At 41.1% G+C, this 27,427-nt stretch overlaps 1 protein-coding gene across 1 annotated transcript; it reads left to right on the top strand.

Moving 5' to 3' along the window:
* The first annotated feature begins 77 nt into the window (after window positions 1-77).
* LOC145458795 (uncharacterized) lies at window positions 78-24,626 on the top strand. The gene is made up of 20 exons (XM_080337285.1): window positions 78-2,925; window positions 5,508-5,676; window positions 5,739-5,924; window positions 5,988-6,095; window positions 6,154-6,287; window positions 7,646-7,806; window positions 8,022-8,241; window positions 9,727-9,885; window positions 10,796-10,937; window positions 12,609-12,823; window positions 13,043-13,123; window positions 13,455-13,554; window positions 15,178-15,410; window positions 17,601-17,797; window positions 18,774-18,942; window positions 20,288-20,443; window positions 21,363-21,443; window positions 22,126-22,283; window positions 22,922-23,039; window positions 24,253-24,626. Exons 1-20 carry the CDS (start codon window positions 2,743-2,745, stop codon window positions 24,469-24,471), a joined length of 3,189 nt encoding a protein of 1,062 aa, XP_080193411.1. The 5' UTR covers window positions 78-2,742; the 3' UTR covers window positions 24,472-24,626.
* Window positions 24,627-27,427: the final 2,801 nt, after the last annotated feature.

Below are 27,427 nucleotides of genomic sequence, written 5' to 3'. Positions count from 1 at the left end.
CGGATGATAGAATATTATCCGGTCTACCAAGCTCCGGAATCCGGATAAATCGATGCAGCCGCAGACCGACCATAAAGACCCGATTTCTCTGGCGAGAAACGAGCGGCAGTATGGACGGAATGACCAGAGAGCTTGAATCAGGGCTGAAAGCTGAAAGCTGGACATCTTGATGTATTCATAGTGTTACGAGCCATTGCTGTTCGCATCTACGGTAAATCTTCTGTGAATGCGAGTTATGTCTTTTCTTGATGCATAGCAGGCTATTGGTACCGATGTACTTTTGCAATGACGGCTGGTGATTTTAACTAATGAATTGGACAGTCGCCACTCTAACGGTACCTAATTTCAGTAATTTGATATTCACCGCACCATATTAGTCAACCTAACAGTTTGATGTCATCACTATGAATGATTTTTATCTCTGTAAAACTTATGCTTAACACATCACGTTATATTACCTCATTACCGCATTATTACTAGAACAGCACAGACAACCTTAAGACTGTCGCCATAAAAAAAACCTATACGTTGCATGAGTATTCTGCAAAATCGTTCCTTATTGCATGCTCCACAGTCCACACCAATCACCATTATAAGAAGAGTTAACTAGAAAAATTGATGTTATCGCGAACCAGCAATTATGAGATCATATAGGTTTTTTGTGTAACTGGTATATTGAAATGCATATGTCATGGTTGCCATTTCACCCCTACTGACTTCCGGTCAGCATCCCTAACTCTAGGTTTACAGTTGCTGAAACGTCGCTATGAATCGCGTTGTGGAAATTTATGTCTTACATATCCTGTGCGATAGTTGAACAAGCACCACTGAGGAGTAGATGAACTATTGTAATGTAATACTATACTACCACATGGTATGGTATGTCAAGTATCGTTCATGGGGTGCTGTGTCATATCTATACTGACTGTGATATTTGTGCATCATCTGATGAGGTATTGATATTGTCTATCACCCTGCTAGTGTGCTGGTATACCTTATAGCAACTGTCCCCTTTGATGACTTCCATGTGTGGCTAGTGATTTCTTGTATTGCAATCATGGAGGGGAAGAGGAGATTGAATTATGATATAGATCATAACAGCTTCAGCTTTGCTTATAACATGTATAAATATGTTGAAATAGTCAGCATTTTTGCAATTGTCCTGTAGTACACGAACTGACGATTTCATATCCCTTCACTGCAGCCATGTTGATCGTTATTTTCATTATTCTCTCTTCATTGTTTCTCGTATTTTACATGGGAACAGAATTAACTTGATTGGTTGATTCTCACTTACAAATCAATTCACTATTCACATAACGTATTGATACCATACCAAGGTTTGATTAAATTTTGTCATCGTTTGGTCGATTGCCAAGAGCGCTCCACAAAGTTGACGTCTTGAACACTGATGTAACAATTGTAAAATCAGTGCATACCTAGTCTGTTCGCTATCATTCTAATGCATTCAAGGCCAGCCGCTACATTCTTGAATGGGTTTTAATGGCCTTGTACAAGCCTGCAAACATTTTGCTCGATGTTGGTTGATTAATGTGGAGATTTCAAACTTTAAAAACTGAGTTTTTTAGCAGTTTGAGTGATTAGGACGTTTTTGCATATGTGTATGCTTTTTAGGCTATCAAGAAATATTTCCAAATTTAGAAACTGCGTTTTACATAGTTACCTGTGGAATCTATGGTTATTTGTGACTGCTGGTGTGTTTGTAGTGACTATCTGGCATCACAGACGATCATCACCTAAAATTTTAGTTTACTGGCAACTTCTCCATTCATTATTTACAATCGCATACAGCCCTTCAGTAGTCGAATGAAGAGCTTTTATGGAATGTTTGTTATGTGTAAACGAAGCCTAATAACCTTGTTAAATTTATGTCTCATCTATATACTTGAATGCATATCTTCTACATGCCTGTATGGCGATATAGCGGGTCTATAGAGTTCTGTTCTATTGTACAATTTTGGTTCACTAGACTGTGAAGGGCGCCACGGTGCCACTAAGCTACTAACCAAGTACTTTCTATCTTGTTGTGGTAAGGATGCTCAATTGTGTGCTACTTTTGGCTTGGCCATGAATTATTTTCAATTTTTCATCAAAGTTATCAGAGATTAGGTTTAATATTTTCAGCAATGCAATGAAATGTTACCCAGATGGGAATCGGCCCAAAAATGTTACTTCAAATTTTCTGTCAAATGAATATATTTTTATAAGCCTATAACTTTTTTCAAACTAATCAGACATTAAATCAACGAAAAGGTTAACTAACCAACGACGTTTATTAAGAGTCAGTTCAAATGCAAACGCCTCTACAAGGATGATGAAATTTTAGACGCTTAACCAGCAAGAAGCTATACAGTAATTGCATGAGCGTTTCACTGATTGTGTCAGTCCTAGAGTTTGTACATAATTGTGACTCGACATGATGTTTCAAATTATATAAAATAAATAGGCCACACACCAGTACAGTGTTATTGTGTTTAATCATCAACAAAACAACGTTTATATTTGGGGGAGTGTTTGGTACCTGGTTCAATGCCCAGGGGGGCACTTTGTGAAAAGAGTGTTTCGAACTCAATGTTATGACCTCAATCAGACCTTCGTATTAGATTATTAGAATTTTCGATCTTCTTTACAGTTATCGTCTCAATTTAGTCTAATAATCGAAGGCGAACTGCCACCACTACATGATATTCAAGAGCTCTGGCTCCATTGAGTTGCTCAATCATGGAGCAGACAACTTTTTGGGTCACAGCCACTTCTAATGGATCTCTGCTGTCCAATAGTTTGGATGAGGGCCAAACGAAAACAGAGGAGCTGGCCTCCGTCTTCAACCAGCCGACCGTCATGAATTTTGCGACAATATTTGCTGGCGCCTCTGCGTCCATCGCTAACACAGGATCCAGCATAGTGAGTTTTTATTATATTTATTGAAGCTCCATCAAGTACTTGTGTGTAATGATGCGTTTTTGGATTCCGAGAGGCAGCTCGTGCACTTGTTTCTTGCTATGGTAGTAAGTAATTAACCCCGAGTTTAAATTACACTGAGTTTGTGGGGTTATTCGTAAATTTCCAGGCACGCATGTACCATTTCCGCTCTTGTCTTGTAGGCCTGTAGAATTGTACTGACTATTTAGCGGTAATTTGCTTATTTAACAACCTTTGAATAGTATATTCATATTGAAATGAACCCGAATATTTTCGGCTGACACTCGTCAGGGGTAATCGTCAGCAACTGGTAGTTAATTGGAAAGAACATTGTAGCCTATATCAACAATCGTATCGCCGGAAATATTCAGGTTCATTTCAATATGAATACCTACAATTCAATTGTATATTGAAGTTCTGTACCTCCAAGAAGCCCTTAACAACCTTTGTACTCAAATTTCTGGATTTCATTTCTGCATTAATAAATGAAGATTCATTAGATAAAATATTCTTGGAAATTGTGTGACTAGACATGAACTTTTCCAAATACATGATGTTTTGGATCTGGTAATTGTAATCCATATAAAGTTTAATGTGAAGTTTATTAAGCCCAGCATATTATGCTCAACTATTACCAGAGACGTCACAAGATTCTTAATGTAGGACTAATGCTTTTGAGAGTCATCCATTTTTTTGCTTACTTGACAAATGATATTTGTATTTCATGACGTCTTAAAAGAAATCAAGTTTATAGGGTATGCAACTCATCTGATTATATCTTTGAATAATGAGTTCAGTTGAAAAACATGTGTAGATCCAGGGTGAAATGGTTTTCAATGTAGAACAGTAAGTGATTACTCTTGTGATATTGCTGAGTTTGTAGAGTCAATTGTTTAATTAATTCCGATTTAGTACACTATGGAGAAGCCTGAAGCCATCCTATTCCAGATCTTACACTGTGCACTGGCATAGCAACTGAAATTCAGTCTACATAAATGCCCTGCTGCCATATTTTATGTTGGAGTGTTACTTGCAGTGTTTGCACTCCAGCATAATGATCATTGGGGAGTTTCCTGTTGCAACAATGAGGTTGTATCTTTGATAACTAGCAGCCTATTTTATGTTCTCACAAATGCAGGCTAATTTGAAAGAAAGCTGGCCCTAGGTACCATAGGTTCTCCTTATCAATGTCGACGTTGTTCATGTATTATGTATGTTGTATGAATGTATCAGCCATCGAATTACAGATTTGTTAGCAAGGCTGCATTTTCTTAAAAAAAAGTATTATTATAAAATCTTGTCTAGTCAGTAGGCCTATGCATTTTCATTCACACTTTCATTCACATTATGATAACAACATTGCTCGATAAGTCTATCTGGTGAGATACACATAGATGTCAATAAAATCTAATATCCTAAACCTTTGTATATCTTTATCATAGCATAAATTGATAAAAGAAATAATGATGACATGCCCTGCCTGGTTTTGAAAATATAATTTATGCCATGTAAAGTGAAATCATCTGCAAATTTCATTTTAGGCAATACATGTAAGTTGTAATGTGCTAACTATGATAACCATGCAATAACCAACTACTATTTTGTAGAAGCGTTATCATAGCAGCAATATTGTAAACATACCACGGGTGCACTTAGGCTATGTAAGCCTTGTGTCCAGATGTGATGTTATCGAAGGCCGATTGGGTGGCTGTTCCTCTCCTGAATTTGTGGTGCAGAACCATTGCATTGACCTCGTACAGGAAGACTCAGACTGGCTATTGCCTTTATTGTAGAAAACAAATTCGCCCTTCCGCTGCATGTCCCTTTAGTGCTAGGTGTCGAGTGACTTGCTGCTATCAAATTTCAGGCCTAGGATATTAACAGGACCATGACACTGTTAACCCTGTTTGTGCATGTAGCCTACAAATAATTGAAGGACTTCTTACTTGTTTTTATGTTCCGAACTCAGTTCACTGGTTTCTTGGTTCAAATGTAAATTCTATTAATTGTTGTGACTACTCGATGGCACTAGTGTTTATGGTGGAAGGCTGTATTTTATCCGCTATAGCCTATGTATTTGCAAGGATAGCTTACGACATTTACCGACATTCCATTAAAGATAAATAGTTGCAAAGTTTTTGATGGAGTCTACAGTGTAAGCCTGGGTCGGAATTTCGAAACCAGCTCCGAACCTCAGACTCGCCAGCCCGAGCCACATTTACGTCGCGTCAGAATCACATGTCAAAACAATTTGATTTTGCCACCAGAGTTTCAGACAGATTTGGGGGAAAACTAAGTTATCACTGTCAACTGTAGGTTATCTGTGAATGGCAAAAATAGAATCCCTCTATCATTGATCCACAAACTTTTGATCGTAGCGAGACGATAGCTTCCATTTGATTGCTAATAAGAAATATATAAGAAAAGTATACATTTGACTTGTATCAATTGATGCATCCAGATAGATTCCAGCGTTTCTAAAACTAAATTTGTTTCCGCCGGCCATGTCGAAATTTGTTTCCGCCCGTTCTGTTTTATGACATTGGTCCAAATTTCATTTCCAGCCTGGACAGACCGTTCCGTCCCTGAACCAAATCGGTATCTCACCATCGAAAAGGACAGCCACACTGATCCCGATCAGCAATCTGCAACCGGTCACGTGCATCACACAAGGATCTCATGGCCCCGGTTCTCTCACACCCACCACAACGCCCATTGTGAACGCGATAAACGGTAGCGTGTGTCGTATGGAAGACATTTTGGGCGCATTTGTAACGTACTGATTATATTTGTAGGAGCCGACTCGTTGACTCCGGTGACCACTGTGTATACCTTGCCGCTGTTAACGGACGCCGGGCAGATTCCGAAGAATTTCATCCAGCAAGCCGCCGCGGAAAGCGGTTTGACATCTGACAATTTAACCAACGGCAGAAATCCGATTTATTTAACTTCAAACCCAGACCATGGATCACAGACTTACGGTATTGCGTGTTTATAATATATTTGTCAAAGATCGTCAACATCTGTGTTGATTGTCTTTACAGAAATTAACGTGTCCACCACCGCCAATAACTCAGATTCTCCGAGCGGCACCAGCTCATCTGAAAACACCATCGCCATTTTGCCATTGCAAAACGAGGCGTTTGTGTGCGGTGAGTAGGCTCAGTGTCCCTTTCTTTTCAGCTTCTCGTAAATGTGGATACCTTCCAGGCGAATGCGGCAAATCGTTTGAAAATGGCGGGCAGTTGAGCTACCATACCTTCGTGGCTCACGGGGAACTGCAAGCGAGGCCCCACAAATGCACGGCTTGCCCGGAGAGTTTTCTGACGGAGCTTCATCTGTCGGTAATGTATAACGTAACGGTTTCAAAGTAGCAGCGATGCGCTGTGTTCAGTTTCATGAGGTGACAGAGGCTGTTTCGATTGCTGTGATGTGACTATTGTGATATACTGCTTTGTGCAAGTGTGTCTCGTTCACTAGTATCTTCGCCTAATGTATTGTCTATCGACTAATTTCTCTAAAAGGTGCTCAAGGCAGACATTTTTAGGACGAAACTGGAGCATTTTATAAGTCGTGATAGTTTGTCTCAAATTAAGACTGCCACAAAATATGTGGCATGCTGTTGAATAGGGGTCTTGACTATACCAATACTTGTCTCTATCAAAGATGAGGTAGCCTCCCTTTTCTTTAGAACACCCCTTTATTCTCGGGCTGGCTAGGCGCCTGGGTACTGATGTTGTTTTAGCATCTGGATGATTTTTATCTGTAAATTTCGCGGCTGTAACGATCTATTTTAAACCAATTGGCAGCATTACTTGGAACTTTCTCCGCTATTAGTGGTGAAACTGCAGTCGTTCCACCCTAGAGTTGTGAACTGTACTGTATTGATAACCACCAACCACACCACCCTCATTGACTAATGGTAGGCAATCTAAATATCAATCTTGAGGTGCTTTATCTTGGTCATAATTTATTCATCTCTTTCTCTGAGCAGTTTTGATTTCTTGGCTAGCTCATGGGAGCACTTATGAATATTGACCTCGATTAATTGTAACTTTGATGGCAATATTTGCACAACTGGTGTAGTTTGAATGTATTGTCAAATATCCTGTTGTGACTATCTTCAGTTATTGTAGGACTCCCATCTCGCTTACATCAAGCAATCACTTTGCTGAGGTCTGGTTTTTGTTGCCAAGAAAGAATATATTGTATCTCCGTGTTCATTTGATATGAATGGAAGTATCTTCTTGTATTTTCTGTTCCTGCATTTGTCTGGTTTTACTCCGAAAATAATCTATCAATGAATTGGACTCATAAACAACTGACTGTTCAGTCATTACTGTGTTTTGGTAGCAGCACCATTTATGGGTTTACGGAGACTAAATTCGTTGCGAGGGTCGTGATCCAAAATTACAATATTACTTATTTGATGTTGCAGATTTGGATATATCATAGCGGTGTGGGGTTATGTAGCAGCAAAGTATGTGCTAGCCACTGTTACCATCCTGGATTTAATAGTAAATTCCATGCTTCTGCATACCGTGTCCATGTATCTCTACTAATTTGGCTATAGCATTAAAGTTCTTTTTATGAGGATTGTTGTCACAACCCCTTCATCATTTTACTGAAATTCTGCATTTAGCCAGTCCGATTGGCAGAAAAAGCTTATATTTTGTGTGAATCATAACCATTCACTCTCCAGGATCACATGAGGGCTCTGCACCTACCCGCTGAGCAAGGGGGCGGTCCCCCTTTCATGTGTAGTGAGTGTCTGGAGGTATTCGACGACGGCTGCAATCTCAATTTTCATTTATATATTGCGCACACGATTCAGGGATCAAAGTCGAAGCAACTGCAATTTCCGTGAGTAGAAAATCTGTCTTCTAAATTTTCCGCAGCGTGAGATTTTGTAAGCTTGTTATTTGTGTGTTTTTGTTATCAAAGTAATCAACGTCAATGTTATTAAATTTCTGGTTTGTCGTAGTTCTTGTTATGTGTATGTGATTTACGTGAATAATATTATATATGATAGCGCTGGTATCATGTTATGTTGAGAGTTCATCGTTACTGCTATTCAGGTGCCCGGAATGCGGCAAGATGTTCCCGAAATCTGTGTTGCTCACTGCCCACATACGCGACGTACACAACACGACAATCTCGACAATTACTCCGACCACTATATCATCAGGATTGACTGTGCTACCTGCTAGCGATACCGTCACGAGTTACAAATGTAAAGATTGTGGGAAGGCCTTCAAAACGCAATCTTACCTAAAGCAACATGTGATGGCCGTTCATGTAAGTATTGTCTTTTAATTTCTCTCAAGTTTCTTTTCCTTCTGATTTTAAATTAGAAATGGCAGTTGTTAGCTGCTGTCTTAGTTCTAAAGCTAGAATCTAACGTAATATAGCTTAATAATACTCGCAATGAAAGCGGCCCGTTTCGAAGCTTGTCCGCTTCATGTACTCTATTGCAATCGGAATATCTGCACCCCGATTTACTGATGAATAATGCATTGGTCTGCAGCAATAATTTTCAGCAGAGGAAGCTCTCGATTTTGCTGCCTGCTATCAATATTTGCATAAACAGGCATCCCTACGTATCAGCGAAATCTGTGGTGGGATGGGTTTGAAGGCAAATCATTTTTATGCGAGTCTTGAAGGCCGGTTCCTCATTCAAAAATCTTTTCTCCTTGTGAGCTTCGAATGCTCCGAAAAACAATCCCATCGCACCACACTTCGATCGACTGCGGTAAAAATTCTGTCATGTTACTTTCCTCGGTAAAATATCAAATAAATTCTCGGGTGCCGGCACCAAGGTGGTTGATCATTAGTGTTTCCTTGCTAACGTCCTGACTTATCTTATTGGTTTAGCTGAACGCGTTGCATATTTTATACTGATTGATAACTGGCTTACACCGAGGTATAACCCGTAATCGTATTCATGAACCGCTAGGGACAGTCTATGAATGGTATTTTTCCGTATTGGTTTCGGTGGTGAATCTAATCGCATCCCTGTAGTGTGCCGAAAACGTTTGCCCGAAATATCAACAGTGACGGCTATAATATTATTCTTACTAATAAGTCTCACACAATGCACAGTATGAGTGTGTGTGTGTGTCTATTAGTTTATTGCGCGCTAATACGTAATAACCACAATCACACTAAGATCTGAACAGATAAAGAAATGGAACTGAACATCTTTAAGCTCCCGCGTGCAGTGCAAAGCCTGGGGAATGCAAGCGAAGCATTTGGTCTGTAACTGTTGAGTAATGGTTTATTATCGTGAGCCATAATTAAAGGAGAGATACTTTACAGCGTAACGACAGTTGTGATGCATCACTTATCAACTCCAGCGTATTTCCGCTAGCAAGTTGAAGATCAGCTCTGTCAGTGCGCAACTAACTCCCCAAATCGCAGTCATTTAATTCAATATTTCATTTTAATAGTATATCCATATTGAAATGAACCCGAATATTTCTTGCTCTTATATTCGAAATTTCATGCTGGTGAACACATATTTTGTGACACGATTTTTGATTTACAATGCTCTCTCCAATTCTCTACTAGTTTCTGACGATTACCCCTGACGGGTGTCAGCCGAAAATATTCTGGTTTATTTCAATGTGAATACACTATTCAATTGTATATTGAAGTTCTGCACCTCCTAGAAGCTCTTCAAATATTCCATTTGTGGCGGCGGCTTATTCTTCACTCCCAGGCACCCTGGGTCTAATCCGTTTCTGAACTACCGATGCTAATCGATTGCGATGTCTGACGCAGAACAAGCCGCTGAAATGCTCCTTGTGCGGACGCGGTTTCGGCAGGAAGAGCGACCTCAAACGTCACACGCGCGGCGTACACATGAAGAAAAGACCGCACGTCTGCGACAAGTGCGGCTGGACGTTCTCAGAGATCGGGAATCTGAAGCATCACATTCAGGTGCCCGTTTGCGACGTTACAATTAAGGAATGGCATGACAATTCGAGTATCGAATTTGATGATTATTGCATTATTTACATTGTCACTGCCAAAACCAGGGTTTCGCAACAGGCGCGCGGCCAGCCGACAGAAGGAGGAGTAGTGAAACAAAATATGAGAGAGGAGGGATATTTTGAACACAGACAATGTTCTGAACTAAATTCTAATATATTAATCAGGTTAAATCTTTGTGCAAATGCCAATGCAACAAGGATCAGATCATATTGCCCTCTAAACCTCTCCAGACATAAAGATATGTCGGTTACGGCATATTAAAATATAAATTTAGATATATTTTACGAAATTCAATACTGCTGCTGGGGAAGGAATCACAATCAAATTTCTCCGCGCTATTGATGACTGGATGTGCTGGCATAATCTACTATAATTAGTGGTTATTTAGAAGATTTATCTTGTTACGGCAGTGTACAATGGCAAGAAGAAACAACATGAACACGATGTGAATGCATTCAGAATATGGGATAAGCAGTTTACAATAGCAGAGAACAATAAGGAATTTTAAAAGGGGTTATCCGTTTCTAACCCCCCTCCGTCTTCGTAACTGGTTCGCAACCTGTTTATAGTCCTTGCCCCATTTTCGATTTGAAAATGTTGTACCACCCACCTCTAAATTTTGTGAGCTGAATACTAAAAAAACGCACCTTTGCAAACTTAGGCTGAACACCATTGACCTTAAACGTTTATATTTGAAGACATGAAGCCTGTAAGCATGACTTACTTTTTGGTACTCGAATTTGCATGTGCTTCACTCGAAAGTTAATCAGGCACTGGTACTCAGTTTTGTCCAGTGATGTAGCTACGATGTGTTGCCTAACTGCGAAGGCGTGACGCGTTCTTTCTTTTCGTGTAGGCGGTCCATCGGAAGCAGAAAAACTTCCGCTGCATGTACTGTGACAAGACGTTCGCTCTGCCGTCGTACTTGAGGACGCACTTGATACGCATGCATAGCGTCGACATTGAGACGTTAAAGGCGGCGTCGGAAAACGAAAAAGGTAAGCGCCATCATAGTGATGACTTGAAACCATGGATAGGGTGGAAAATTCAAATACCTTTCAAGTACCTATTATTCGATCGCAAAGAAAACAACGGGAAGGATTGTAACTAAGTCGCAAGGTTCCGAGTCACGACTCGCGAGTCAATCTCAATTTTATAGTTTTGACTCGAGTCATGTCGAGTCGAGTCCAAGTCAGCTAGTAGAGAGTGGAGTCCGAGTCGTGGTGTTTTGACTTGAGTCCGAGTCCAAGTCATTATGTTCAGTTTCCAGTTCAATACAGTTCAACCCACTTTTTTCAACTTCGCTCGTTCATAATATTGTAATTTTCCTCAGTCTTAACAGTTTCTGGCCCTATTTTTCAAGTAGGCCTACCAGTACCTATAGACCAGGGGTGTCAAACATACGGCCCGCGGGCCGCATCCGGCCCGCCAGACGATTTCATCCGGCCCGCGAAGCAATTCTGAGTAGATTGAAAAATTCTTATATATTCAGCACATTTACAACAAATGTTGAGATTTTTTGCTGGAAATACTTCGTTGTTAATAGGCTCCACTTACAACTTACGGTGAAATTGACATCAAATTTCAAAAAGGCACACTAAGTTCGGAGTTTTACCCAAATATGGACCAAAAAGTGTTTTTTCGCAGAATCAAAAACGTCAATGAGTTATATTCATATACATGGGAAATATATTAGTAGCACAAATATATAATTGACATATCTATGGTGGCGCTGCTGTGTCACTTTCGACGCAATAGATCCACAGACATGAGAGATACCGGACTCGCGATGTAATAATAATAAACCAAATTCCAACGTCCGCGTTTCCAATTATATATCTTGTGTACCTCACAACGCATATGCAGGGCCAACGCCAGATTACGACTGCCACTGTTTTAGCGGTTCTGAACTGTATGCAACAAGACAATCATCGTATTTTGCCAATTCCATTGTTTGCTAATAAAGGTCACTTGTGAACTTATGATCCGTGTTCTATTGTATATGCTTTTGGCGTATTCAAGTGAAAAGCAAGAGCACGAGGTAACATTTTTAAATCAGTTGACTGGTCCGGCCGGCGAGCGATTTGTAGGCTTGAATCCGGCCCGCAACGCAATTTGAGTTTGACACCCCTGCTATAGACGAACTGCCAGTCATGTGGTGACTTCACTATTGAAGTTGCAATGGAATGTCTGTCTTGGCCGTCCTAGTCTCGAGTCATATGACTTGGTTCGAGTCATGCACAACAAGTCGACTCAATGCAATTATTGACTCGAGTCGAGTCACCAAAAAATCGGGACTCGAGTCATTGCAACCCTGATAACGAGCGTTTTCCAGCACATTACAGATATTTTGATATTTTGGTATTTTTCAATGCAGTTAGGGGCAATGCTGTGGTTCGATTGCAAGTTCTCAAAAGTTTTTACCACTGTACGAATTATCAACGGTTTCAAGACTGCCTTGATCGTAGAACAGTATTGAAATTGTTGATTGTTGATTATTGGGAATAGATGTATTGTTTGGGTGCACGGAAAATGTCTCTCACAACTCGACTCCAATCATTACAATTGATACCCAATTAGGATTTTAGTAGTCGAAATACGCTGCTCTACTAGTAACGTCACAGTAAGCTACGGTGGCACGACACTCACCAGCGCAAATTCCGATGCAGAAACGGAGAACTTTGCCGTGGCGCCGTCTCAGTTGAGCCAAGCCCAGCAACAAGACTCGATTTCGGACGCCGTCAATTCGTCCGCGGTGATCAGCCTCACAACGTCCGGCTCGCGGGCCAACGCGATCTCTCTGGAAGGGCTGCAAATCAACATCGCGCAGGTCGTGAGGTGTTACGAGTGCTGCCAGACTTTCGACAACGCCCAGCAGCTTCAGGTGCGATGTAGGAAGCAATGTCCGAACTGTCTTGAATTGAATAATATCGTCGATACAATTGTTGATATATGAAGTTCTTTTGAATTCTTTAATAGTTTCTGACTATGTCCCCTGGCGAAGTGTCAGCCGAAGATATCCGTGTTTCTTTCAATGCGAATACGTTATTCAATTGTATATTGAAGTTCTGTATCGCTAACAGTATCTCCGAATCTCTTTTAGGAGCATGTGATGTCATCACATTCGCAGCCTTTCTGGTGTACTTTGTGCGGGGAAGGTTTCTCGGCCGCGTCGCATTTGCAGGTAAGCGCCATTCGTTTTGTTGAATAGTGTTTATTTTCGTTTGTGGGCAAGTCAGTTTAAGTGACTCCAGCTTCTTCTCGCTGTGTGGCTCGTTATAATGGCGTCTTCACAACAAAAAGGCAGAGAGAAAGACCTGACAGGGGACGTATACAACTAAGTAAAGAAGCAAACGAATACGGATTAAGACACCGAACTTTGCCCTTTCGACATCATCCTATCTATTCATTGCGTCACGTTGCGTCTTGTGTATGGCATCGTACATTGTTCGTGTCTCAAGCAGATAAAAAATATGACAGTCAATAATTGATTTTGTGTCCACGTCCGATTTTAGCTACACCTTCAACTGAGGCATTCCGACATGGAGCAGCAGCCACTGCAGCAGCACTCGGTTCAAACGGTGCAGGCTATCGATTTGCAAAGGAATTCCAACGGTAGGTTATATTATACTTTGTGTTGTTTTATAACGGATTTGCGGTACACAGTTTGAATAAAGCTTTCAAATAAAGTTTGTAATAAAGTCTGTTAACTCGCAGACTTTTTGCGTGCCTCTCGCCAAGAGTTACAGGCGCGATAAAGGAAATAACAGTGTTGAATTCAAAGTCTGATTGGGGATTATTATTGATGTTATTTTTAAAATGTGACATTGTTGCATCATATTTCACTCGTTGAACTGCGGCATTTCCTAAGTCTTGGCAATGGCTCTTGATAAGATGCATCTAAAAAATTTGTTTTTTTGATGAATGTTTTCCTTTTTATTACTTTCGAGGTTTGCAAAATCCACACTTTTTATTGGGATTTGGTTTCTATCGTGGAATTTCGATTGACTGTAAATTTTTATTCGCTGTTGAACGATTTCAAGCCTTCGCCCGATATGACATGATTTTTTTCTTCAAACGTGCTTTATGAGGAATTGAGTACTGGGTTGTAACTAAGTCACAAGGTTCCGAGTCGCGAGTCAAGTCATTTTCGATTCACCACCGAGTCCAGTAAGCTAGCAGAGTGCCGAGTCTGAGTCGTAGTGTTTTGACTCGAGTCCGAGTCCAAGTCATTATGTTTACTGTTCAGTTTTCAGTTCAATCAGGTTCAACCAGGGTTGTAACCAAGTCACAAGTCAATCTCACTTTTATAGTTTTGACTCGAGTCAAGTCAAGCCATTTTCAATTCACCGCTTGAGTCAGGTCAAAGTCCAAGTCATCGAGCAGAGGTTCGAGTCCGAGTCATGGACACAAATCACCGAGTCAAGTCCGAGTCCAAGTCATTCTGTTGACTACTCAGTTTCCAGTTCAAGTCTTGTTAAACCCACTCTTATAACTCTGTATGGTGATACCAAATGGTTCGCATTATAAGATACCAATTTTCCTCAGTTTTGGCGGTTTCTGGTCGCAATTTCAAGTACTAGCACCAATGATAGACAAAATACCAATAGGGTGGTTACTGGTTACGTTACTATTCTTCAAAAATACAATGAAATGTTGGTATTGGCATGACTCTCGAGTCATATTACTTGGTTCGAGTCATGCGCAATGACTCGAGTCCAAGTCAAGTCAATACACAGATTGACTCGAGTCGAGTCAAGTCATTTAAGCATTTTGAGAAAATGACTCGAGTCATGACTCTAGTCATTACAAAACCCTGGGTTCAACCCACCTTTTTCAACTCTCATGGAGTGATATAATAACTCTCATTCACAATATCGTAATTTTCCTGAGTTTCTGACCCTGTTTTCCAAGTATCAGGACCGATAGACGAAGTGCTATAAATGTGGTAACTTGACTATTCTCAAAGTTACAATGAAATGTCTTTCTTGGCGGTCTCGAGTCATATGACTTGGTACGAGTCGCGCACAATGACTCGAGTTCAAGTCGAGTCAATACAAAAATTGTCTCGAGCCGGGTCATTTTTCGCATTTGAAAAAATGACTCAAGGCAGTTCTTCGAGAAATCGTGACTCAAGTCATTAAACCCTGATTGAGTATTTATGACTGCAGTTGACATTAAAACGTTGAAATCCAGCGTCCGGGCATATGTCTCCAACATGAATGATGTTTGCTCCAGGTCAAATTTCTTTCGAAATCCGCAACCCCGTACCTGTAAGCGGCACGATATCGGCCCACGCCATGCCGGTGGCGCCGAAGCAGCACATCCTGCCGTCCCAGCCGTCCGCCATGGAAGCGCCCGTGGAGGTATCGCCGCCTAACCAGGACGTGTCTCCCGCAGACGGCGTGAAATGCAACGACTGCGGCGGCGTGTACGATTCCAACGATGACAAACATTTTTGCTGGAAAAAGGTACGTACCTGAATGTAGAGCACAGACCAGATATGCTAGCCGTCCAATTAGTCTAATTGCAGCGGAATGTGGGTAAGCTAATTCTAATTTAACTTGTGAAATATTTCTTCGCTCCGATTCTAATTCCAATCTAATTTCTGGCTCTCCTGCAAATGTTCAGACCAGGGTTGTAACCAAGTCACAAGTCGATCTCACTTTTATAGTTTTGACTCGAGTCAAGTCGAGTCATTTTCAATTCACCACCGAGTCAAGTCCGAGTCCAAGTCAGCGAGCAGAGGGTCGAGTCCTAGTCATGGTATTATGACTCGAGTCCAAGTCCTTGTGTTGACTGCTCAGTTTCCAGTCTTTTATAACTCTGTTTGGTGATATCGAATGGTTCGCATTGATATTATACTCATTTTCCTCACATTTAGCAATTTCTGGTCGCATTTTCAAGTACCAGTACCAATAGACGAAATCCCAATAAGGTGGTTACTTTGCTACTCTTCGAAATTACAACGAAATGTCAGTCTTCGCCGTCCAAGTCGCGAGTCATATGACTTGGTTCGAGTCACAGATTGACTAAGTCGAGTCATTTCCGTATTTTGAGAAAATGACTCGAGTCAAGTCGAGTCATGTGAAAATCGCGACTCGAGTCATTACGACCCTGGTACAGATGTATGCCATCCTCATGCTTACGAGTATGGACTCTGAATTGAGCCGCACTTGACTGACGTCTGTTGTATTTATTTCTAATTCAGAATGTAATTCAATTTTTAAGTTTTTGAGAATCAGTCGATGAGTTCAGTCATTCTAATCTAATCTGAACACAAATATGTTGCTGTAATTATAATTCTACTCTAATTTCGAAATGCTAAAAATTTTCTGGTTGCGTAATTCTGCTATTGCCCGGTCGATGTTGGAATTTCGAGCCGATATCGCCAGTTGAAATTTTCGATGCTATTTATTGCTTGAAATTTCATCATTTCAATAAACCACAAGACTGCGATACAATGAACGATGGAAAGGTTTCGAAACGACCTTGACTATTTTTGCCAATATAGGCTGTATTACAGTATATATATATATGTCATATCAAAATGCGTCATCATTAGGGCAAATTTTTTTTATTTAAAACCAAAAGATTTTGACCTAAAAATCAGAATTTTGACATTTTTTTACCTTAATAATCTTGATTTTGACCAAATTCGGTGTTTTTCCACATAATGTTAGAATTGTACTACTTATTTTCATTTCTGGTTGGAACTGTCGTCCTGACGAAGTAGTTGACCTGAAAAATACTTTTTTGCCTCAAAAACTGACAAATTTTTACACGAAAAAACTTTATTTTATTGAAATCTTGTCCTATGAAGAATTCCAATAGCTGCATTACGCATTATGGTAGAAATAATCGAAATTTTTTGCGGTATATCGAAAGATACTTTCCTACATTCTCGGACAGAAAGTGTCTGTCTTTACTAAGTAGCTTGCCAAGAATGGAGAAAGAACGTTCACCATCAGCAGCTGTTGGCTGACAACACTGAAGTTGTGCGTACACTGCTGGTGACAAACCGTATCGCTTCATTCTGGCATTGGTGTCTACATCACAATTTTTCATCATGCGTTGCTTGATATAAGAACATTGCAATGCCCACGCAGTCTTGCTTCAGTTAGGATATTGCGATACGTTGAGCATAACACCATGTCAACCTATTTGTTTCATTTGAATGTTTATGATTCACAATGAGCAGACAATGGGCCGTCTGCAACGGTAGGCCTATAAGGTAGGCTACAAGCTGTAAAATGCCCAATGGTAAGTCCACCGACAGTGCAAAATCTACGATGCAAACGAAATGCAGGCTGCAAAAAAGTTTCAACTTTGTAAACATTTGTGGCATTTTTTGACCTAACGCTACAATTTTAACCTAACTTTGACTTTTTTTTACATGTCAAAAAAATCGCCCTGTCATTCAACTAGAACTTCCAATTGGTTGCGGTATTTTGAGAAACAGATCCTATGATAGATTAAAACTCGAAGGTTGTCAAAAAGTCATCGTTGGTAGTCGTACTCAAGTGGAAGTAGAAGTAGCGTTGAAGAATTTCTGCAAACAGAATAGGCTATTATGGAAGCAGCTATCAGCCCGGTATTTTAAGTGCCTGATGCGCTGGTCGTTCACTAATAACACTGTATTTTCATTGTTTCGTACTCAGGAACCGCTAGCAAATTTTCTCTCCACCGACGACCTCACTGTTATGAGAGAGAGGCCGCACCTTTGCAACGCCTGCGGCAAGCGGTTCAAGACGTTGACGCATTTGAAGCAGCACGTCCGCTGCGTGCATTCGAAGGAGAAGCCGCACAAGTGCAGGCACTGTGAGAAGAGTTTTGCGAGGACTAGCGATTTAAACAGGTGCGGCGCCGCCAACGACGGCTTGAAAACCGTCCGGGGCTTTGGAATTCTTCTCGGGTACTTATCGGATAGGGCTGGACGCAAGAAATCAAGTACTCGAATCTGAGACTAGTAACGAAATCGTATCTACGGAGATATAGTTTCGATATTGCCTTACTGAATTGGGAGCCTGAAATTTCGGTTGTTTGTAACTTGGCAGCTGAAACATGTCACGCAAAGCGACGAATGCTCGTTGAAACAATATTTCTGCGAGTCTGCGAGCGACCCACGGAATTGTCACTCAGCGCCATGTTTTAGTCATTGAAAAATATTATTTTTGACAACTCGTCAATGGGAACGGGCAGCTTTTTTTACAACTTCCGGCAGCTTCCTAAATATTCAGAAGCTATGTAGCGTGGTGTTTGAAGCTGTTCGGAGGAATCTTGTATCGCAACTTTTATTTATCTCTTCATGTAACTTCTTGCAACTCTTTTCTATTTTTTGCGCCACATTTTGCAAGTTTTTTTTTTCAATTTTTTATGCAACCAACTTACTGGAAATATTTGGCACTATATGTAAACAGATCGCTTGATTATTTCACTGTCGTTTAAATCCGAGGTTCTTTCTGATCTGACGTACGTTCAGGCTAGACCGCCGAAAATAATATTCATTTTTTCCAGGCTATTGATTTTGCTGAAGTCGCTAACATTGAGTTTAGCTACAGTGCCTTGGATACGGATCAATTCGAGCATCTCATACCCTTGTCCGCAAATGCAACATTTTAGTGCAACTTTTGTGAAAATTAAATGCAACTTTCATGAAAAATAAGTGCAACTTTCCATGGATTTTACGGCAACAAAAACTTTCCCTGTTAATCAGCCTTTTATCATGATATCAAGGAAACCCGAGTGGGTTCACCCTGTCTGATCCATACCATGCGCGAGCGTCTCTATAGTGTGATGACGATGGTTTGTAAGTCTTTCATCTTGCGTTGCAGACACATAAAGGGAGTGCACGAGAAGATGAGGCAGTCCCGTAACGGCATTTTCGTGACGATCAAATGTTCCGAATGCGGCGCCATGTTCACGGAAACGTCGCAACTGAAGCGGCACATCTACACGCAGCACTTGCACGGGAAGCCCAGTTTCAAATGCGCAGACTGTCAGGTAGCCTAATTAATGATGTGCCTGCGTATTGATAACTAATCCACAGATAGATGCGAAACATCTGACTGCTTGGAGTTGTGTCGATTTTTTACTTTTACGGGCATTTTGGACTAGCTGCTGTGTCCTGACCACATTATACTATATATTTTTGGAATCGGTGCGACAGTAGCTTCGTTTAAGATAGAGTTACTATACGTCCTCCGAGTAGGCCCAAAAGTCCTCCTTTTTTGGTAATATGTCCTCCTTTATAACAAAAAATGCCATAAGTGAGGTGAGATCTGGATATCGACAGCGGTAATGGCAAAGATGACTAAAAAAAGGTCAATTGCAACCGATTTTACGTGGGAGCGAGTCTCTCGGGGGTAGAGTTGGGAAAAACACCTTTTTTAGTCAACCCAATAATATCACCTGTCAACTTTTTTAAATTACCCGTCTTCTCGTGCGCTATGATATCCTTGCAAAAAGCGTCCTCTTTTTCCGATGACAATAGGCCCATATGGTAACCCGATGTAGGACCAGGGTTACGAGTCGGAAGATTAGCTGAAATTAGCCAACCGTGCAGTCACTTGTTCCGCATCTATCCACAGCGTAGTCATTCATAGTGTTTTTGAGAATATTTACGAATACGCTTCCGCTGGTATGTGTGGGGCTCTGTTCTGGCTGCCTGAAATGCGGTGAACCCTAGGGATTTGGTTATGTGCCAAAGCAGGGCTAGGCACACTCAAGCCAGTTGTTTTTCGAAGTTGATTTAGTCGAGGCATTGCATACGCAAAATGACGCTAGAACCTGGTGCGGTTGTTGAAAAATATATTTAGCTATTTCGTCAGTTCATGACAGATTACCTCAAGAAAGTGAAGCAAACGTCTCATATAACTGCATTCTGCAAAATGCAAGAAGTAATTTTACCTAAAACACTAACTGGCTGTAGTCTAAGCAAATAGATATGGGGCAGATCCCTCCGTTGCAAGGGACCTTGTGTGTTATATCTAATCCAGTTTACAACCGACTTTACCACACAGACTTCGGATGCCAGTTATGCTGTGTATAGCGGTTTGTATAAACCTTGCACTTGGATGGCGTTGGATATTTCGATAGAACCCTGCCATTAATGGCACTCAAGTATCCAATGACTACTTCCGATCACCTCTTCAAGCTGAATAATACCGAAATATTATATTCCGACACCATAACGGTTAGCTTACCCTGTTGTGCTGTGCGTGGTGAATCTGGAGACTCGGTTGTGCTGTGCGTGGTGAATCTGGAGACACGATTTTTTCATGCTGTCCCCGTTTATCTTGCTTTTACTACGGACACTACCGTGCCAACGTTATCGTTTGCTTTTCAGGAGGGCTTCAAAAATGAGCTTTCGTTCCAAAATCATATTTGCCACGAAGAGGAAAGGCCTCACGTTTGCATGATATGCGCGAAACGATTCCAAAGGATACAGCAGCTGAGACGGCACAGCAGAGCAGCCCACGGCAGACACCATGAGGAACCACAGGTAATTACGTGGTTAAGTCTGATGTTTTCATACTGTTTTAACTTTTGTTTCTAAATTATTTTGTTAATAAATACTGCTAAGTGTAATGAGAAAGTGACGGTTAATTAAAAAATATCTACAGAATGTTAAACATGATACATTTTTAACTCTCTTTAAACTCTAAACCCCTATTCACGCTCTCCTATCAAGACTCTAAAACAGTGGTTCCCAAACTTTTTTTTCACGCCTCCCTTTATGATAGGAAAAATTCCGCGCCCCCTTGTCCTGATATCACAGAATATTAAAAAGTGCCGCCGTAATGCTAGCAATCCCAACGGAAAGTTTGATGGCATGGAAGTTTAAGGCTGTTGACGAGTAAATTCTGAAACGTCAAAGTTGGACAATATATGAAGCAAAAACTGTAAGCGGGGGGTAAATCGGGCGTTTCAATATTCAATAAACTTCGTCTTCACCCTCCCTTCTGATGCTTTCACGCCCCCCTCCCCAGTTCGAGAAGTACTGCACTGAAATGTATAGGCAATAGTACAAGCTTATCTTCTGAACGGCGTGCAACTTACATAACCTTGATGTTGAGCGAAGCTTGCAGTTTTTCTTAACATCTCCCTCATTTGACCTAGTGTTTCGTGTTTTTGTCATAATTAAAATCCTTGATCTCGGTGACATGCTCGGCAAAAACTGAAATGACGGGTTTACCCCTGAATCCAATATACAAATATTTAGTGCTCTAAATTATAAACCTTCTTGGAATTTCAGTTTTCGGCTTCCTTTTTTTGGCTTGTTGGCATTTGGCATGTTGGTTTGATACGGTCTATGGTTTTAGTCATTCAAAAAGCAAGTTTTATGTTTTGGATTCTAAGCAACCTTTCGCGGGCCGCACTTTGACCAGGTCTGGTCTACACTAACAAACAGCTTGTTACAGGTACACAAGTGTTTTCAATGCGAAAGGGTCTTCGGAAGGCCCATCGACCTGGAAAGACACATTCAGGCGGTGCATTTAAAAGTAAGTACCGCCTCGCCTTTACACTGTAGCGACAGAACAGGTGCCCGTACGATTCTACTTGTATGCATTCAAAATATCTCACCTTGTCGAAATTTTTATTATGTAAGAATCACAGGTAGTGGGACTTTATGTCGTTGTAAGGAGAGTTCATACAGGCGGCACCACTAATCTAGTGGTTACTTTCACTGTATCTCAACGTAATCTTGATTTCTACTGATGTAGTATCATTAGTAAAGTCTGTATTCTGTACATGATGATGATAATGTCGCCGCTCCGGCTGGACACAATAATTCAAGTCCTTGGATCGTTGTCTAATAGTACGGGTCAAGTCAATTATTTACCGAGTACCTGTACCAAATTTACATGTCCCTCGTGACTCGTAGATATTTTTTATCGATTGCCATCAGCGTTTTCAAACTTCTCCCCTACTGCTTGACAGCTATATTTGTCATGTCACAGCGTCCAGCTTGAGCACGCGACACTGGAGCATTTCGGTTGAAGTTAGGGTTAGGCTATGGTTAATATCAGGCTTCAGGCCAGATGCATGCTAAAGTGTGACCTGCTCAGCTGTCATTTTTCATTATGTTGTCTGCTCAAATGTTGGGCAACCTTTCACCTTCCCCCGGTGAAGATATTAAAGAATTCCTTCAAAATTTTACCATTTCTCTATTACGAATCGCAGGAAAAACCTCACAAGTGCACGATATGCACCAAGAGCTTCGGTCTGCAAGGGAATTTAAATAAGCACGTGCGCGCGGTCCATCTGCTGGAGAAGCCCCATCAATGCGTGGAGTGCGGCAAACGGTTTGCTCACGTCGGCGTGCTGAAAAGACATCTCAGGTTGGCAGTTCGGCGGTACGCTCTCGTGCCTTGTAGCTAGGCAGATTGCAGGGGTGGTCAAAATAGTTGCCGTTGGTACTCGGGTGGAAGTAGAAGTGGTGTCGGAAATTTCTACTCCGGGACAAGTAACAATTTCCAATAAAGTATTCTAGGCGTGGTTTTGCATAAAGAACCAAAAACTGTTAACTGTGGGCTGAAATAAGAACCACTTGGTGCAGCAGTGCATGTAGACAAAACCTGTTTCAGTACTCTTGCAAAGCAGACGAGCTTAGTTCAGTGGTTCTTAATCTTTAGCACCAATCTGCCAGCCTGCAAGCCGAATTTTCAGTGGGTCATAAAAAACTTAAATCTGTAACAACATACATCTGTAATTACACATGCAATTTATTACTAGTGATTACTAGCGCGCAAAATGAAATGTGCAGCAACAAAGTGTTAAAAAAACGAAACCAATGCACACAACGTACTACCACAACCGTACCAATTAGACCCCTGATCGGGCCTAATTGCCTGCAATCATATTCTTGAGTTGAGTTTGAATCTTGGCCTACCCGGAACCGCTGAGACTGGCTCATGCAACACCTGTTGAAAACCACTTGCTTAGTTACTGACTGGTGGCACGTAACGTTGCGTTGCAGGGACATCCATTTCTACGACAAGAAAAGCAGTGTCAAGCAACGGCTGGCGGCGATACAGATGAAGAAAGCCAGGGCAATTGTGCAAAACGCGGCAGCCAACAACGCCGAAAGCTCTCAAGTACGTTCGATTAGGGAAAAGCGGGTTTTGTTGTCGGGCTAATGTAGATGAGGATTTGTGGCTGTAGAGTAGAGCTGGTCAAAAATGACTTTTTCCAAATTTCGCTGGGAAGTTGCTTGGCTTCCTAAAACACTCTGTTCACGAAATTCGGCTCAATTCCAACCCGTGAAAGCGAAGTTGTCAGAATAAAATCACATCTCTTTACATCAACTACACAGTGAAAAGTTAAGAAAAGTAAAAGAAAAGTTATTGGAGCAGAAAATTTTGGGTTTCCTAAAACGAAAAAAATCTTTCTATTCAGATTTCCCCACGAAATCCAAAATATATGAAAAGATATAAATCCAATGTTTTCTGAAGGATTGTAATCAAGTCACAAGGCTCCGAGTCACGAGTCAGTCTTGCTTTTATAGTTTTGACTCAAGTCAAGTCGAGTCATTCTCAATTCACGGCCGAGTCCAAGTCAGCGGGCAGAGGGTCGAGTCCGAGTCATGGTATTATGACTCGAGTCCAAGTCATTGTGTTGACTGCTCCAGTTGAAGTCTTGTTAAATCCACTTTTCAAAACTCTGCTTGGTTATATCGAATGGTTTGCATTTATTTATAATATACTAATTGTCCTCACTTGTAGCAGTTTCTGGTCGCATTTTCAAGTACCAGTACCAGTAGACGAAATCCCAATAGTTAGTGTGGTTACTTCACTATTCTTCGAAATGTGTCGGTCTTGGCCGTCTGAGTCCCAAATCATGTGCAATGACTCGATTCCAAGTCGAGTCAATACCCAGATTGACTCGAGACGAGTCATTTCCGTATTTTGAGAAAATGACTCTAGTCAAGTCATCAGAATATCGTGACTCGAGAGTTATTACAACCCTGGTTTTCTGCTATGATAAGTTCGCTTCTGCGGGTCGGAATTGAGCCAAATATCGACTTCACCGTGTCAGTGATATCATAATTTGTACAGGGATGCAATTTCAATTGTGTTGGTTTCGGCCCGCGTCTCAAGAAGATACATCGGTTTTATGCAAATATTTAAAAATGTGATATTTTTCGTGCCAGGTGTGAATTGCTAGCCTACATAGTAAATCATGGTCCACTTCCCTACTTAGAAAGACATTGAATACCCAATTGATGCTGCAGCCCACGACGTCATTAAAAATAGGAAATTGACCAACTTTGTTCTCGGACACTTGACTTATCGTGTGTGTCCGCTACAGAGTCGACAAAGGACCGACAACCTGTCTGCCCAGAACGACATGCAGGATTGTCGACAAACCATTACGGACTCGACGGTGGACCAGTCCAGCGTGGAAGCACTCGGGGTGTCTGCTTCCGTCGCGTTCACAGTGCCGCACCAGCTCGCAGCTCAAATCGAACACAACTCGCCGCCCGCGCGACAGTGTGATATTGCAAGGCAGCGCAAGGTGTCTGCATAACCCCGCCTGTGTTACGTATTCTTTGACGTGTTCTTTGTTGATTAATCAAGCGGAATTCTTGTTTTGTATCTTCTACGCTCTTTTTTCTTATTATACAATGTATTGACTGCTGTTCATCTCTCGTGCACTGATAAATGTACATTCTCTCGCCTTTCTGCGATGCGTGGTTCTGTGGAGGTGGATTTTGGTTTTTGGGTGTCGGGGTACGTCTTTCTCTCGATTCAGGTTGGGCATAAGGATGGAGTACACGAATCCGAATCGTACACCCATTTTCACTAACAGTTATGCTATCAACGAGAATTATAGCTTCGATGCTCTTCTCCCGACGTGGAAGCCTTTAAACAGGTCGTTTCACAGCTTCCAGGCATGTAGTCATTGTAGTGCGATGCTACGCACTAAAAAACGTTTGACGTGTCCGATAGCCTGTGAGGGCATACAGCGAGTCTGTTATCTGCGGATAGCGGCTTACAAATATACTCGACTGGCAGTATAGCTGAGACGAACGTCCTGGCGAGTGATTCCTTGACTAGCAGTTCAACAGACGTCCGTTGCCTTTTCCAGATATATTGTACCGAGGATAAATCAAACGGCATCCTATCTTTTCAAGATATCGTATTGTGTCTTATCGCAATGTACATTGTGTGTGACTTGTTCAGATGAAAAATATAACCCAACGATATCATTAAAGCCACTATATTGATTATTTTGGAATAGAATAGAAGACCAACTTCCTTCATCAAACACCATACGACCCATCATAGATACTCGAGTACTGAACCTTAATTTTACAAAGACTAGGGTTGACATATTATGGAGAAGCAAATTCCGGACACTCTTTAGCGCCCACTAGCGGATTTAAAATGAAGTATAACACATTGTCCGTTAATATGACGTCACACTAGCAAAGCATTGCCAATCGACTGTAGACAGCAATGGAGTGGAACATGTCAGAGATGAGCATGGATTAGGATTAGGTTTTGAAAAAACAGGATTTGTGAAATTTTGCCGGATTTGGATTGGATTTGGATTAGACATTTTTTTCAGAACGGATTAGGATTTGGATTGGATTTACCTATTTTTTTGAGATTGAAATGTCGTGTGGCGAATGGCGACAAACTTTATTCAGATCAGTTATTAATGTAATTATGGTTACCAAGTTATCTTGAATCAAGTGAATCGTTGGTTGTGAAAGAAAATTTTCGAATCCCTCCGTTGCATAAATTAGTATTTTTTTCTGAATTTCCAGTGGGAATTGGATTAGGATTGGACATGGACTTGAATATGAAAAAGTTATGGATTTGGATTTGGATTTGAATGTTCGGATTTGGATTGGATTAGGACATAGAAATTTCAAATCCGCTCATCTCTGGAACATATGTCATGAATTGGGCCATCTGTAATGTGACCTCTTGTGATTGCTACTTGCTAGGGTCCGCAATAGATTTATCCACGGGCCGGATGGAATCGCCGTGTCTGGCCTGTCGGGATTGTGTTTGACAGCCCTGCGATAGCCTACTGTTAGGTAGGTTCGGCTATCAGATTGTGTGTTTTAATCAGGTCCGAAACAACATTTTTTCTGCCCCCTTCCTCCCCAAAAAAGCAGTGATCTTGGGCCCACCATAGGGTAATCGATGTAACTTTTTGGGCACTTACCATATGCATTTGGCTGTTGAATTTTATGAATGAATTCTGTCACTAATATTGATTCTTTCGTATATTAGGCTACTATAAAATGCACTAGCAGGTTGTACAGCCGGCGATTTCGAACCTTTTATCGTCGCGACCTCATTTCCAACTTGAAAATGTTCCGAAGCCCAGCTCAAAACTTGAATAAGCTGATTACTCAAAAATTTCTGCTTGCCCAAACTTACTCACGGCCTAAGAAGCTGATTACACCAAACATCTTCGCGATCCCCAGATAAAGGCAAACGACCCCAATATTTGGAACAACTATCTGTGACTGAAGCATCCAATCGGCCTCAACCAACTCTAGGAATATACCGTTAGCTTATAATTATTGGACTTATTTCAGTAAGTGATGGTCATTTATATATATTGTTTATTGCATTTTTTGGCGAGGGTGATGCCTAGTGCCCACTGCCCATACTGATATCAATATACGTTGCATTCGCGAATGAGAATTTCGAATAGCATAAATCTGCTTGAAAATAATATTATTTCTGTTAATTTACGAATAACTTTTGAGCCTACTTCAAGCCTTCAAAATTCCGGACATTTAGGCATATTTTAGAAATTCCTCCCGGACACAGATTTTTCAGTGAAATTCTGGACATGTCCGGGAAATTCCGGACGTATGGCAACCCTATCATAGACGCTATCGGATGGTTCTCAACGTCGCGCAATTCTGCTCGAATACAAGTGCAAGTAGAGATTTCAAAGTAAGTAAGTGGTTATGTTCGTAGACTAACACCACTTCTACGTAACGATTTTACAGTAAGTAGTTATGTTTCTTGGCTACTGTTACTTCTATTATCGAAGCCTCGAATGGGGCAGAAGTGACCTCGGATCAACTCTTTGTACATTCCACAAGCGGGACCATTCAGAAATATCGTGCCACTCTGAAGCATGAAGGTTTGCTCGATCGCGATAATCTAACGCTGAGCGACGAACATAATAGCCTCAGAGGCGGGGATTGGTGCGCACCAAAATTGCTTCATAACACTACTGTAACAGTACTAGATGGGATGACTGGATACTGACCACTGTGAGCACTCGTATCTTTACTGGATATAGGTATTAGATATGAGTGACTAGATACAGCATAGTTGTAGTGGAAGTACGGTAGCCTACCCAGTATCTATCCAACCCATTAACGTTATTTTCCAGTAAATGAAGTTGATGAAAGTCAGAGATTTCTATTTAGCCATCGCTTTCCCTTGAGACCTGACTGGAATCGCTGGCCGTTTTGCCTGATATATCGGGTGAGCAGCGATGA

Source organism: Botryllus schlosseri, chromosome 16 (genome assembly GCF_051294905.1).
Source record: "Botryllus schlosseri isolate E-star chromosome 16, Bs_hap1, whole genome shotgun sequence".
NCBI classification, from domain to species: domain Eukaryota; kingdom Metazoa; phylum Chordata; class Ascidiacea; order Stolidobranchia; family Styelidae; genus Botryllus; species Botryllus schlosseri.
The sequence above is the reverse complement of the archived record's forward strand: the minus strand, read 5'-3'. Positions and strand labels throughout refer to the sequence as shown.

Bases quoted from the DNA above. Each gene is read 5' to 3' on its own strand.
- LOC145458795 (XM_080337285.1), top strand. From the start codon at position 2,743: ATGGAGCAGACAACTTTTTGGGTCACAGCCACTTCTAATGGATCTCTG. The intron at 7,807-8,021 runs GTGAGTAGAAAA...ACTGCTATTCAG, and splicing joins TCGAAGCAACTGCAATTTCC to GTGCCCGGAATGCGGCAAGA. The intron at 18,943-20,287 runs GTAGCCTAATTA...TTTGCTTTTCAG, and splicing joins TCAAATGCGCAGACTGTCAG to GAGGGCTTCAAAAATGAGCT.